Here is a 12466-nt window from a genome sequence, read left to right on the forward strand (position 1 = left end):
GCTAATTGCTGTTCTGACATCTGCTCTGATGCAGTAGGTCGCTGCTGCTTCCTCCTTCTCTCCTTCCGCCGCCAGCACGGGCGATCCCCGCCAACCGAGCCCACGTTCGCACACGAGCTCCTGTTGCAAGCCTGCCACTTTCTCACTGCGGGAGATCTCACCATCCTCCACCTGTGCCACCCGCTCACCCAGGGACGTGACCTCCACTCGCAGCTCCTTCACCTCTTGAGATATATCCCTACGGAGTTCCTGTAGATCACTCCGGAGTGAGTCGAACAAGGAGGTGAGGAAGCCCTTCGTGACGGGGCCCCCCTCGTCCTCCATCTCCCCTCGCATCTCTGGGGACTTCGTTGCTGGCGGCCCCTCAGCGACTCCGCCCGGCACCGGGTGTGTTACAGTCAGCATTTCTCTTACTGTCCACTCCCGCTTGGGCTTGGAGGCTGCCATCGCTCCTGGTCTTCTGCTGCGACCGTGTAACCACCCCGCCAAGGCCCCTTCGCGGTATCTCCAAGGGACCAGGCCACCCCAGGCCTCGTATTCCCACCAGCAGCCACTGACCGTTCACGCCTGGACTCTCTATGGCCACTAGCCACCCAGCTGCTTTCTTTAGCACCAGTTGGGGCCACCGCGGGCCGACCGCACTGGCGATTAGTGGGCCAGCGCCACCCTAGGCCGCACTCCCCCAGAGCCGGGGCAACCCAGAAGCGCCCCGGCCCATCCGCCGCCTCGTCCGGACGCCCTGTCCTCCGGGGGGACCAAGCAATACGGGCACGTCAGCCTCCAGGGGCCGCCAGTGCTCAACTCTGCGCCGGGCCCCCGGCGCAGCCCTCCTGCGCCACAACACCGCAGCCCTCTCCTGGGCTCCTGCCGCGTCTCCGCCTGCGGCCGAAGGACTGCCAGGCCCAGGACTCACCACGTGGCTCAGTCCCCCACGAGCCGTGCTCACCAGCAACAAGGGCGGGCCCAGGCCACGCGGCTCCGCGCCTCGCTGCTGCGGGAGTCCCCGACTCCCTCGGGGCGCCCCCTGCTCTTCAGCACCAGTCGCTACCTCCGGGCATCCCGGACCATCGCTCTCCGGGGTTGCAAGGCTATTTTTGAGGCCCGGGCAGCAGAGCTCGGACAAACGCGTCCGCTTACGCCTCCATCTTTGCCACACCCCTAAGCAGTCCTTTAAAGCTTATTATCACATTTGCTGTGCATTCAAAGACAGAGGTCAAATGTCAGGCTCTGTCTTCTAGGGAGCTTGGTATTTACTCTTCTTTCTCTGACTTCTAGGTGAGAGGATTTATGTGAAAATCATGCTGGCTATTGGGGAAGTGCTTGAGGAAAGCTGTACGATGTTAGTTTAATTCTGCGCGCAACGAAATTTAAAAGTATGTAAATGAACTGTGCAGATATTTCAGAATATATCAGAATTAAAAAAGCAGAAACGAAGCACCTTTTTGTTCATTCTAAGTGTGGTGGAAACAAATATTTTAATACAATCAAAAACAAATCAATATACCAGGGGATGACATTTCCACACATTATCGTTTCTGCAATGTATACTTTTATCAGTAAAAGTGTATGTCTGTGCAAATGTAATGGTCATTTCAATTGAAGATGTGTAATATATAATAGCGGTGCGTTACCATACCATGCATATTCCACTCTACTCTGCACCACTGCACACTACGCCATGCCACTTCACTCCCCTCCACACTGCACCCGCACCATCCCTCTGGGCTGCTCTCGTCAGAGCACATGGGCAGAGTGGGGAGAAAAACATCTGCTTGGGTTTCCATTTTTTCTCCTCCCCCAGGCAAATTTAGAGGTCATGAATAGAAAAGGTATCCTGATAAACCACCCTATAAATGAGGACCAAGGCTTTAAAGGTCACTCTGCTATAGATTTGAAGCCAGTTAAGCTGTCTTATATGGGTGCAATAGTCTGATTCCATGAGCCTATTGATGAAACGAGCCAAAGCATTATGAAGGAGCTGCAGACAATTAAGGAGATTTTCCGGAGCTGAAAAACAGATAGCGTTTCCATACTCTAATCTCAACTACATTAAGAAATTGACAGTGGGATATGTAGATGTATATTAATGAATAGTAGGATGATCTTTGTGGACTTGGGTTGAATAAACCATGAAGACCAAACCTTAACAACCTGGGTTTTTAGACCCAAGCTTGAGTCCAAGCCCTTGCACCAATTAAAACTGGGTTGCTAGGGCATCAGGAGAGCCAGTTATTGAAATCCAGTGGAAAACTCATGCTAGATGGACTGAACTTCATGCAATTGGCAGACAACCATCATCGAGCCAGTGATATACAACCTGCCAAGGATTATGTAAATTGGGTAGACTGTTTAAATGAGAGGGCTACTCCACAATTCAAACCGGTGATGTGGTCTTACATATAGCATATAGTTTCAACATGGTGGAGGAGATGGGCTAGAAGGTCACATATATAGCTTTAATAAGAATTAATTCCCATGGGACAGATTTGAAAGATTTGGATTTACAGCTTGAAAATGTCAGTCACTGAATGTTGGCAGTCTGCTAGGAATGAAGTTAACCACTTTAGGGAAATTCCTTTTATGCCTATAACTCAGTCTCGACATGGGAAGAGCCTTGTCAGTGTTGTCTCATCTCTCAATAACCTGGTGATATTTGGAATAATGAGAAAGTGAAGTGTTTTGTTGCGTGAAATTCTTTAAAGTAGTGCTAACCTTTCTGTACTGGATGCAAAGCACGGAATGCATATGTTCAGGGAATATAGTTCCATTATATCAATAAATAATGCTAGTCACTAACGACATTCTGGTGAGCGTAGTAATATGAGCTAGCCTGATTAGCCAGAGCCCACCATCGAATACGCTGGATTTCTAACAATTAGAGGTGGATTGTTTTTTGTGCTTACACCAGCAACACGAGCCATGGCGAGGTAAAGAGTGATGCTGACTGATCTCAGGAGTAACCACAGCTTCATTGGGTTAGTCAGTTGTCAAAATGATTTCAATGGAAAACTAGAATTTATAAACTGAGGTGGCAGGATTTGAAAGATTAAAAAAATCAATAAACGGAAGACAACCTCAAATAATGGAAGAGAGAAATACTGGAGAATTCAGAAAAAGATCCAGATATGAAAATACGTGCAATTATGAGGGCAGCTGAGGAACAGCACCAAGACTGGACTGGACATTTTTTTGCCCTGGTATCTTACCAGTGGGCTACAGGCTAGAAGCTGCTTTGAGTGGTATATAGGCCATGAAAGCTTCCCCTGCTCACTTCTGGTTTTGGCCTTCTGAAGTGTGGGGCTGGTTTGAACAGGTGTCCGTGTGGTGTGCATGAGAGGACCAAAACCCTAGGTATAAATGAGATCCAGGACCAAATCTTATATTGAAAGAAGGGTGTGGAAGCAGTAAAAGTTTAAAGGAGCCAGTGGTGATTTAAGGAGAACTGTATGAAGTCTGTAATGCAAGTGGATTTTAAGATCCTATCTCGGAGAGGAGGAACTGAAGATAAAATGCAACACAGAGTGTTTGGGGGAAGACTCCAGAGCACATGGAGACCGGAAGTAATCAAACAGAGTGCAATATTCTGGTTAGAGGAGACTAATTGTGGCTGATGTAGTGTGCCAACACTACTCGAAGAACTTGTTGGACAAGTGATTTGAGAACATGAGCCCCAGGACTGGCCCTAGGCATGGAGAGGCTGAGCGGCTACCTGCGACACCAGGTGGAGGGTGTAGGAGCCAAGAAGTGCATAAATTATTTACCATTAGGCGCTGATCCCTCTCCACAGTATGAGCATGTACAACCAAGTCATCCTCATTGGATCGCCGATTTTCCATCCATCAAAAATGTTTGTATTATATCGGAAAACAGGCAGCTTAGCAGTGTCGTGCTGTAAGGTATTGCTTCACAGTGGCCCAAACATGGATTAATCTACCGGAATGCATGTCTCTATACTCAGGGCATAGGTGAAAGCCCTATTTGGAGGAAATACTTAGAGAGACACAACTCTAACCTTGTCATCAAGCACTTACACCATGAAGTTTGGAGGCAGAATTAGGCAGGAAGTAGAGGTCATAGACCACCAGTACTGCCCTAACTTCCACAAGGAGTGAGCACCCGACTCTGTAGGTGGTTGTAGAATTGGCAAATGGTAAGGACGTCTATACAAGGAGGTCTGTCCTGAAGAGAACTAGCACTACACAATTAGGGTCCCTGCTCCTACTGGCCTCCTGGAGCATAATACTGTATTAATCCCCTACAGAGAAAGTCACAGAGAGCCGCCACACATGCAGATCTTCAGATAGAATCTCAGCTTCGCAATTCTCTGTGTGGCTGCTGTGAAGTGTAGGAAAATCTGGAAAACCATGCGCTAGTGGGAATATTATAATGGGGGTAAACCAAGTCATCTTGTGGCCTTGTGCAACAAGTTTTCAGAAGGCCTTAACATTCTTACATTCAAAAGCATTCGGCAATTTTCATGAAATCTACAGATGGAAGGCCATTTTCTGTGAGTTGCAAGCTTTATAGTCTTTTGTCAACTACTTTGCTCTATAGAGGTCTCTTGTGCATATTAACTTGAGATAATGTAACAGAAGACGGTTGACCAAGAATTGGTGTAAATGGGCCTTAGAAATGAATATCTGCCTGATGGCAGGGCCAAGGTACTTGTGGTTCAATAAAAGCCTGAAAAAAAAACCTATTACCTGACCTCCTCACACACGGCAGAAGAAAATGATGAATATCAGACTGAGAATTTGTAGGTTGAAAGAAAAGGCTGAGAGAACTCCAGTAGGTGTGCAAAGTTGAGCTCGAGGAGTACTCTTCTGCCACACACATGGTAACCTCAAATAAAAGCTTCTTTTTGGGAGATAATTGTATATATTAACAACAAAAATGTGCCAGTGGCACAGATCAAGAAACAGAACTACTTATTGGGAATATCACTGCACTTACAGAACATTTTAATGTATTTACTAGCGTTACCACTTCCACCATTCGCCTGCGCCTCCTGGTCTTCTCCTATAGCCCTTAATGGCTTTCACGTGAAATAGTGGTGAACAACAGAAAGCAAACCTCATCACCCACAGTGCCATGATCAGATTGATATCAAGTTTAAAGACAAACGATTCCCATTTGTGGTCAACCGTCTGGGTGCAGACCAGGTAACCTATAGGACATAATTAACCCACCTTCGTAGGTATTCTCATTGGCTAGTCTTTGGTTTGTAAATGTTTTAAGGGTATCAAGCTAAATATACAAATCATGTTTTGATTTCTCTCACCAGTGAAACTGTGTCCGTCTTTAACCATTATGTGAAAGGGTATCTTACTCTGCCAGATTAGTTCATGCACGAGGCTTTCAACCAACTTGATGCAATTTCTACACGTTCTAGACGTAACACCAAGACCCTCAAGAGCTCATCAAGAAATACATGACCTTCAGAGATTGGATTCTGAAAGATAGACTAGTGAAAGCACATCAAGGACTACCACACCCTCATCGGAAAGCATCAGCCTGCTGGTGACATCACAAAATCAACACTTTGAGAAGTGTCTGATACTATGGACTAAGGGTGGATGGAGCCTGTGTGAAACATGACCTCTCGTTGTCCTTTTGCTGCATATTTATTTTATTGTTTTATTCAGGCAGTAGTCCAGCACCAACAGAAGGCAATAAAAGGTAATACAATCACAAATTATGTATATTTTCGGAATAATATTTCAAGTCTTGATCCAGTTATTTGTGTTTTTTTTCCTTCACTTCTGCAGAATAGTGAGGTTTTGGAGCATCGATTTTGAAAATAATGTTTGTTCTGGCCAGAAAAAACATAAATATAATTGTTTTACTGATGTTTATAGGCTCTTAACTCCTTTCTAGAACATTTGAACAATCAGTTTATTCGCAGTACAAAATCACGGAACACAATTACTTTGAGGATCTTCCAGAAGCAACCTGTTCTGGTTGCAATTTGTGACAAGAAGACCAAACCCCTCCCCAAACACAAGTTCTAAACTACCCATTCTTATCTTCACTATTTTGGGCCTCTACTAAACTGCTGTGTCCTTGATAAGTCGGTGCCCTGTGATATCATTGAGGTCTGACTAGAAAGACCCTTCCAGGCTGAAGTCCAACGGCTGATTAACCCTTTTTCATTTGACTATTTCGGGCCCAAGCATGCACCGGAACAAGTGCAAACCATCCCTGCTGCAAAATAACGATGAAATGTTTTCACTAATTCGAAGGGCGCCACCCACCGGCCACACAGACTGAAATACCCCATCTTTTATACCCTTACTTTTTTGGGGGGAAATTTACTTGCACCCTCGGACTCCATTTAAACTTTCGCAAAATATATTTTACTGGAGCACCTGAGGTCAGAGTGGATGCTGTTTGGATTTTTGAATGCCGGGGGTTCCCTCCTCTGCCAGCATTTCCATGAGCCCTGCACAAGTTTCAGAAGCTGGGAGTTACACTACCAGACCTCTACACCACAGTTCATTGATATGGGGGACACAACCATTCAGCCTTTTACTTTACAACAACAGTTTAAGAAATGTTGATTACATCTAAGGAATTGGGGAGGTAGTAGCAAGCTAAAATTCATTCCTGATCTCTGCCCAATATGGATGCCTTTCACCAAAGAGACCGCCACCTTCAATACTTTCAATATAGCTGTGGAGTAGGGGTCTTCTTGTTATAACACATTGCTCCCAAATAAAAAGACCATTTTTTCCTCCACTGTTACACATTACTATCCCCAAAGTCCTTCCATTCACACTGTGAATATTGGAAGGAAGATACCCTGAGTTTCTCCCAATAAAACCTCCACCTTTTCACACTTAAACTATCATATTTCTTGTCCGGAATGTCACTTTGAGGCCTTGTCTGCTGCTCATCTCCAACAGATGGTCACAACTCCGGAAACAGGCGAACGATCCTACAAACCTGGGTACTGGAAGAAGATACATTTGCGCACGTCCCAGTTCAAATGTGCAACACAGCTGGAGGCTCATCATGGTTTGTAAAATCAGCTTGGTTAGTCCAATGCCCCTATGTAGACATATTTTTTCCAGAGATGTTTCAACCCATCATTACATTTTTCAACGTTTGTGCAAGGTAGTAGACCAGCTCTACAAAGAGCACCAAACTTCAGAAATCATCCCAAGTTGATTTTTTTGTGCCACCAATAACAGCACGTGTTACGGAAGGTAATGACAATCATAAGATTATAACTGGGCCTGGAAGGGGCGGGAAGACAGGGTTTCCAGAAACTGGAGTGGATGGAACAACAGGATGGATCATTGCCTTATTCAATCCCCTTTGCTCGAAGCTCCTCCTTGACCCTCTTCAGGTAATCTGGATCAGGGTAGCCATACCTGCAAGGAAATAAATAATTGTTTTTTTTACTTGTCATTTGTACAATGCACATATAACAGTGGTGTACCTTTGTCTGTTTTGGGGCATTGAAGATTATATTTTAGTCCCGCAAAAACGATCAGATTTAACATTTGTGCATCTCTCCACACTACTTCTTTCCCCACTCTGCCACTGATGACTGCAAAGAGAATTACTCGTAGAAATTATTAATACACATATTCATCATGTACACAGCATATTAATCACGGACTGCATTTTTTTGTAAAAAAGTTAAAATGAGACTACTCTTATCACATGTATGAAGCAGTGCAGCTTTGTAAATATAGTCCTTCAGCATTTGATGTTTTGTGCTATTGTACTCTTGTTTGACTGACCCTCAGGGTTAGAGTGGGAATCCTCTGTACATAAAACACAGCGCATAACATGAAACTGACACTTTCAAGGTCATTTAGACCCAGTAGAAGCCTTGGGCTCTTCTCCACCCGTGGAGGATCGGTGGCCACAGTTATAACTTTCTGCAGGGAGGTGGAGATTTTTGGCGGACAATGGATCAGGAGAACCGTTTTTGCCAGAGCGGTGCATTTGATGTTTTATGGCGTATGCACTGTTCTTCAAAATTCTATATGACCCCATTTGTTTTTGAATCCCCAAATTAGGACTAACTGCAGCATTTCATAAATTCAGCTTTAATCTCCGCCTCTTCAGTAATCGTAATTCCACTCCATTCACTTTTTGTGACTTCAGAGTGTATCCTCAAGGGAGTCCTGTCTCTATCGAATGTTTGGTCAAAAAAGCTCTCTTCAATAGTCTTAAGTACTCACTCTGACTTTTGCACAATCTTAGGTGTGAACTTTGCACTCGCTAATCACCTATCGGGGGGCTATGGTAATTATGGGGTGTGCAATTTGTGCACCGTCCAAGGTTAGCAGCTTGGAAATGGGGATAATGCGCTAATTGTGTTTCTGTGCTTTCCCTGCTCCAGGGTGTGCAGACCAGAAATGTGCACTCTTTCCCCCAAAAGATTTGACAGGAAAATCATCAGCAACATTTCTTGAGCAAGTAGTATTGGAATATCAGTCCTGATTCTGTAGCAAACTGGAGTTTGTACCAGAATCAGAATTGCCACCAAACTCAGAATGAACACCTTAGTTTCATACTCTGCTTCTTGTATTCAATCAGCAATATACACTGTGCTTTGTGTAGCTTGTATCAATGCAAGAGCAGCAAGAGTTACCCAAGATGGCTCTCTTCAGGCAATATTTTCAATGCTGAATCTGAAATGTGGCCTTGTGAGATATCCAGAGTCGTGTATATTAACTATTTCTTGACCGTAACATTGTGGATGTCTTCAATGTTTTCAGAGTTTTACACGATGAACAAGAATAGAGAAAGCCAAGTGAGTCCTTTACTTTGAGTTCAATGACAGTAATCCCAACATGAGAAACAGAACCCCGGTAGATAAGGAGCTTGCCCCAAGGTTTGGTAACCACTAAAATTATTCCTTTTACAACAGGTGGTTGGAACAAAGGTTCTGATCGAAATCTATGAATTAAGAGATCCTAATCCAAAATTATTAAGGGATTCTGCATTGGTATATCTAAGGCCAATGTGAATCCCCTGTGACTTTCCATGTCCTTCTGACATCCACGTGCCATCAGAATGCCCCACATTCCACTTTACCTATCTTAAGCGGAGATGCTCTATTTTCAGTATTTTGGATAACTAATTACTAAAGGTTGACTAAATAATAATGCTTTAAAAATCATCACTGGATTCACTTTTAACAAAGAGAGCATCATTGGACTCTGAATCCAAGTCATTGGCTCATCCCACATTGAAGTTGAGGGCCCTCTTGTTGATGTCAGGGGGTACCAAAGTTAAGTTCAAAGCAGAAGAAAGCAACAAGAGAGGCCACAGCCATTAAAGGGATAAAAAGACAAAGAAAAAAAGAGAGATGCCTTGGGAACTCAAATGCGCAGAACTGCTGACATGGTACTTTTTCAGCAGTGGCAAACAGATTGAGCCAAGGTTCTCCCTATATGCAGAAGAGACCTTGCGTCACCTCCTGGTATAACTGCCACCATTCTGTCTCCCCTTGAGTGCAGCAATACTGCCTTGTGTCCTGAGATGGGGACCTATGCCAAGACAGTCGGTGACCTACCCAATTCATTTTGTCACTTTTGTATTTGGCGGGTTTTCTGCCTCCCTATGGAGGGCAGATTAACGATTGCCCTCCATCCATACCTTTAAAACAAAACTATTTCTGGTGGTCTGGTGAGCTTTCTGCCCCCCACCTAGGTGGGCAGACTGGAGTCTTTACCCTCTTATGTCCACTCCAGGTAGGTAGGAAATCTACCAGACCACTAGGAAAAAAGTGAGAAACAGAATGCAGCGCAGAGCTTGTTTTATGATATCACAAAACTGCATGCACCCACCCCAAGCACAAGACCGTCTTTTTAGCCTGCGTAGAGAGGCAGATTGGAAGGTTCACCTCCACTCTTAGGGCCCTAGTGGTCAGAAAACCCACTAGACACCAAGCATTGGTGTCCAAAAAAGGAATAGTGTGGGGCTGCAGCAGAGGGCACTACCGTCTGGTACAATCTAGTCTTTCTGCCCCACTACCCCCATTGGGGAGGCAATAAGGAAGGTTTACTCTTCTCATCTAGGTTTTCTGTCCCCGGGGGCAGCAGACTGGGGTAAACCACTCAAATCTGCCCCCAGGGTGGCATAAAAATTGTCTTGAGTGCAGGGGTCAGTCTGATCTCAGGGAGGCCTGCCCCACCTCCCACATCCATTCCATTTTTAGGTCGAGCCTAGGCAGCGCACATGCGATGTCTGCAAGACCTGTTGTATTCAGTCTATGGCCTTTTAACCTCGCCGACTATTGCCATTCGTTCTTTGTTGTGCTTGTCTTAAATGCTTATTTTAATTGGTGCATTTTCCTAAATGTTTGTGTGCTTAGTTCCATCCCAGGTTATTTCCCTAAGAGTACATTTTTGTTGGCCATCACACTGCATTCACATTTCCTCCTGTTACAGCGTGTGATGGCCCCTCCTCCCGTCTGATTTCAGTTTTGCCTTTAATCACAGTTGCGATCCTTTCTCCACGCGGCTGGTTCTCCTTTGCGTCATGCATGTGCCTGCTCCTTTCTTCTAGTTTGTTTATGGTAAGAGGTGTGCTGTGCATGAGCTTTTGAGCTGTGGCTAGAGGAATGCCTCACCCAATTGCACTTCGCACTTAATCACATTTCTACTGTACCTCATGTACAGAGCTTTGCCTGAAACCCATGGTCATACAGGTGATGACATCATCGTTCATTTTCATTGTTAAGGTCGACAGACTGAAAGCACCCAGTAAAACTTAAGCTATTCCGGAACAAAGCTTTCTGGTTAGTTGTCCACAGGGCACCTGTGTATTTTTCAAGTTGTACATAGCAGATCTGGGGCAACGTGGATGTTAAAGCGACTTGTCACTAAAATGTTAATTGTAATTTTAACTTGATGTGCGCTGTCTATATTATGCTTCTCTGGTTCTTGTAATCGGTGGCAGGACTCATTAAATAGTATTTGATCTCTGATGGTGTACCTGTGACTAGTCAGACGGGAAAGCTGGTGTAATTTTCTCCTGCTTGCAGTTTTGCTTTGTACTGTAGGGCACTGTTGACACTGCTTGAGAACGCTTTACAAATCCTGCTTTGTGTGCTTGAAAAGCCCACTCTGTTGTGCGTTTCCCCAGGCTTTTCCTTTGAGTCTTATTTATTGTAAACTTGTTTGTGGAGCAGCAATTTGCATATCTTTTTATTCACCATAATAGGTACACAGTAGTCCAACTGATGTCTGGAGCATACTTTCAAAGTCATTTGTATGTTGGGCTTCCTTTCTGAGGCACCAGTGTACAATACTACGCCTGTCTAATTGCCGGGCAAAGACCATTTTATATGCAAAGAGATATGATAACCATCAGCAGATGCCCTCAGACAGACCTTCTGGACACTAAAAACAAGTTAATGCACAACTCCTTAGGTCTCGCCTACCCGACTGCACAGACTGTCTAGTTCTGACAGACCTATTGTGAAATTAAAATAGGCTTACAGACAGCTCATTTCTTTCCATTGGTTGGCTTTATTGTCATTGTCGTTTACGTATTTCTTATTCGATGACTTGCCTTCCTGTTGTTGTGTTTGTCCCTCTCCTGAAGCATATTTTGTTTTGATTGGCTGACTTTTATCCTTCCACTTCCTGACTTTCAGGGAACTACTTCATTCTTTTTGGTAAAGCACTTCATGAGAGTCTATGTGCTTTCCCGCTCTATTCCTTGTGTGCTTCTACCTCCCACCAAAAACCTGCCCCATCCCTGCGCTGTGTTGATCGCTTCCTCATATGATTCTCCCCACCACTCCCCATGTTGCTCTCTACCTTGTGTTCTTCTAGCTCTCTTTCATGTCCTTCTCCTGTCAAACTTATCCCCATCTACTCCTTAAGCACTACATTTTCTTCATTGTGTATCAAAATGTCTACCCTGTGTTGCTGTCTCCCTTGTGTGCCGTTTTTCCCCTCCTCCGCCCACCTGCTCACTCCTCCATTGCCCTCCTGTCTCACAACCCTCTTTTATTTTTATTTAGCGCTTTTGTGCTAAAAGGAAAAAAAATGCAGATCCATGTGGTGTCTAGCAGCTTGGATTGATAAAATAATAAAGGCAAAATGCTGTCTATTTAGTAACACATGACCCACCTACAGAATGACACAATTGGCAATAGTGGTTATGTCATCATCTTTTTGCTGATACATCACAGCAACAGCAAACTGCATTGGCAAGGCCAATAGGCCCAAAAGGCAAGAACCATTGGATTTGCTAATGCTTGTTGACGGTGACACTGCTTCTCAGCTAGAGATGAACCTGGACAGAATACCCACAAGATATCATCACAGGAGCACTCCAATGGAAATCCTAGGATAGCATGCAAAAGCACCCCCAAACAGCCAACAATGGGACCACCATCAAAGCGTTCAGCATGACGTGCTCTTTCTGTCTAGGTCATCTCTGGGTCGCCACACTAGGTTGGGGGGGACCCCAAAAAATAACACCTTCC

The 12466-nt window shown here is 44.7% G+C and overlaps 1 protein-coding gene across 1 annotated transcript in view; it reads right to left on the minus strand.

The window, feature by feature from the left end:
• Positions 1-5611: 5611 nt before the first annotated feature.
• Positions 5612-12466, minus strand: part of LOC138292158 (E3 ubiquitin-protein ligase DTX3L-like) — a 129012-nt gene continuing 122157 nt past the window's right edge. The window contains exon 8 of the mRNA XM_069230577.1: positions 5612-7376. Within this exon, the coding sequence (XP_069086678.1) occupies positions 7307-7376 (70 nt within the window). The 3' untranslated portion in view covers positions 5612-7306. The remainder of the gene's footprint in view (positions 7377-12466) is intronic.

Source organism: Pleurodeles waltl, chromosome 4_2 (assembly GCF_031143425.1).
Source record: "Pleurodeles waltl isolate 20211129_DDA chromosome 4_2, aPleWal1.hap1.20221129, whole genome shotgun sequence".
NCBI lineage: Eukaryota > Metazoa > Chordata > Amphibia > Caudata > Salamandridae > Pleurodeles > Pleurodeles waltl.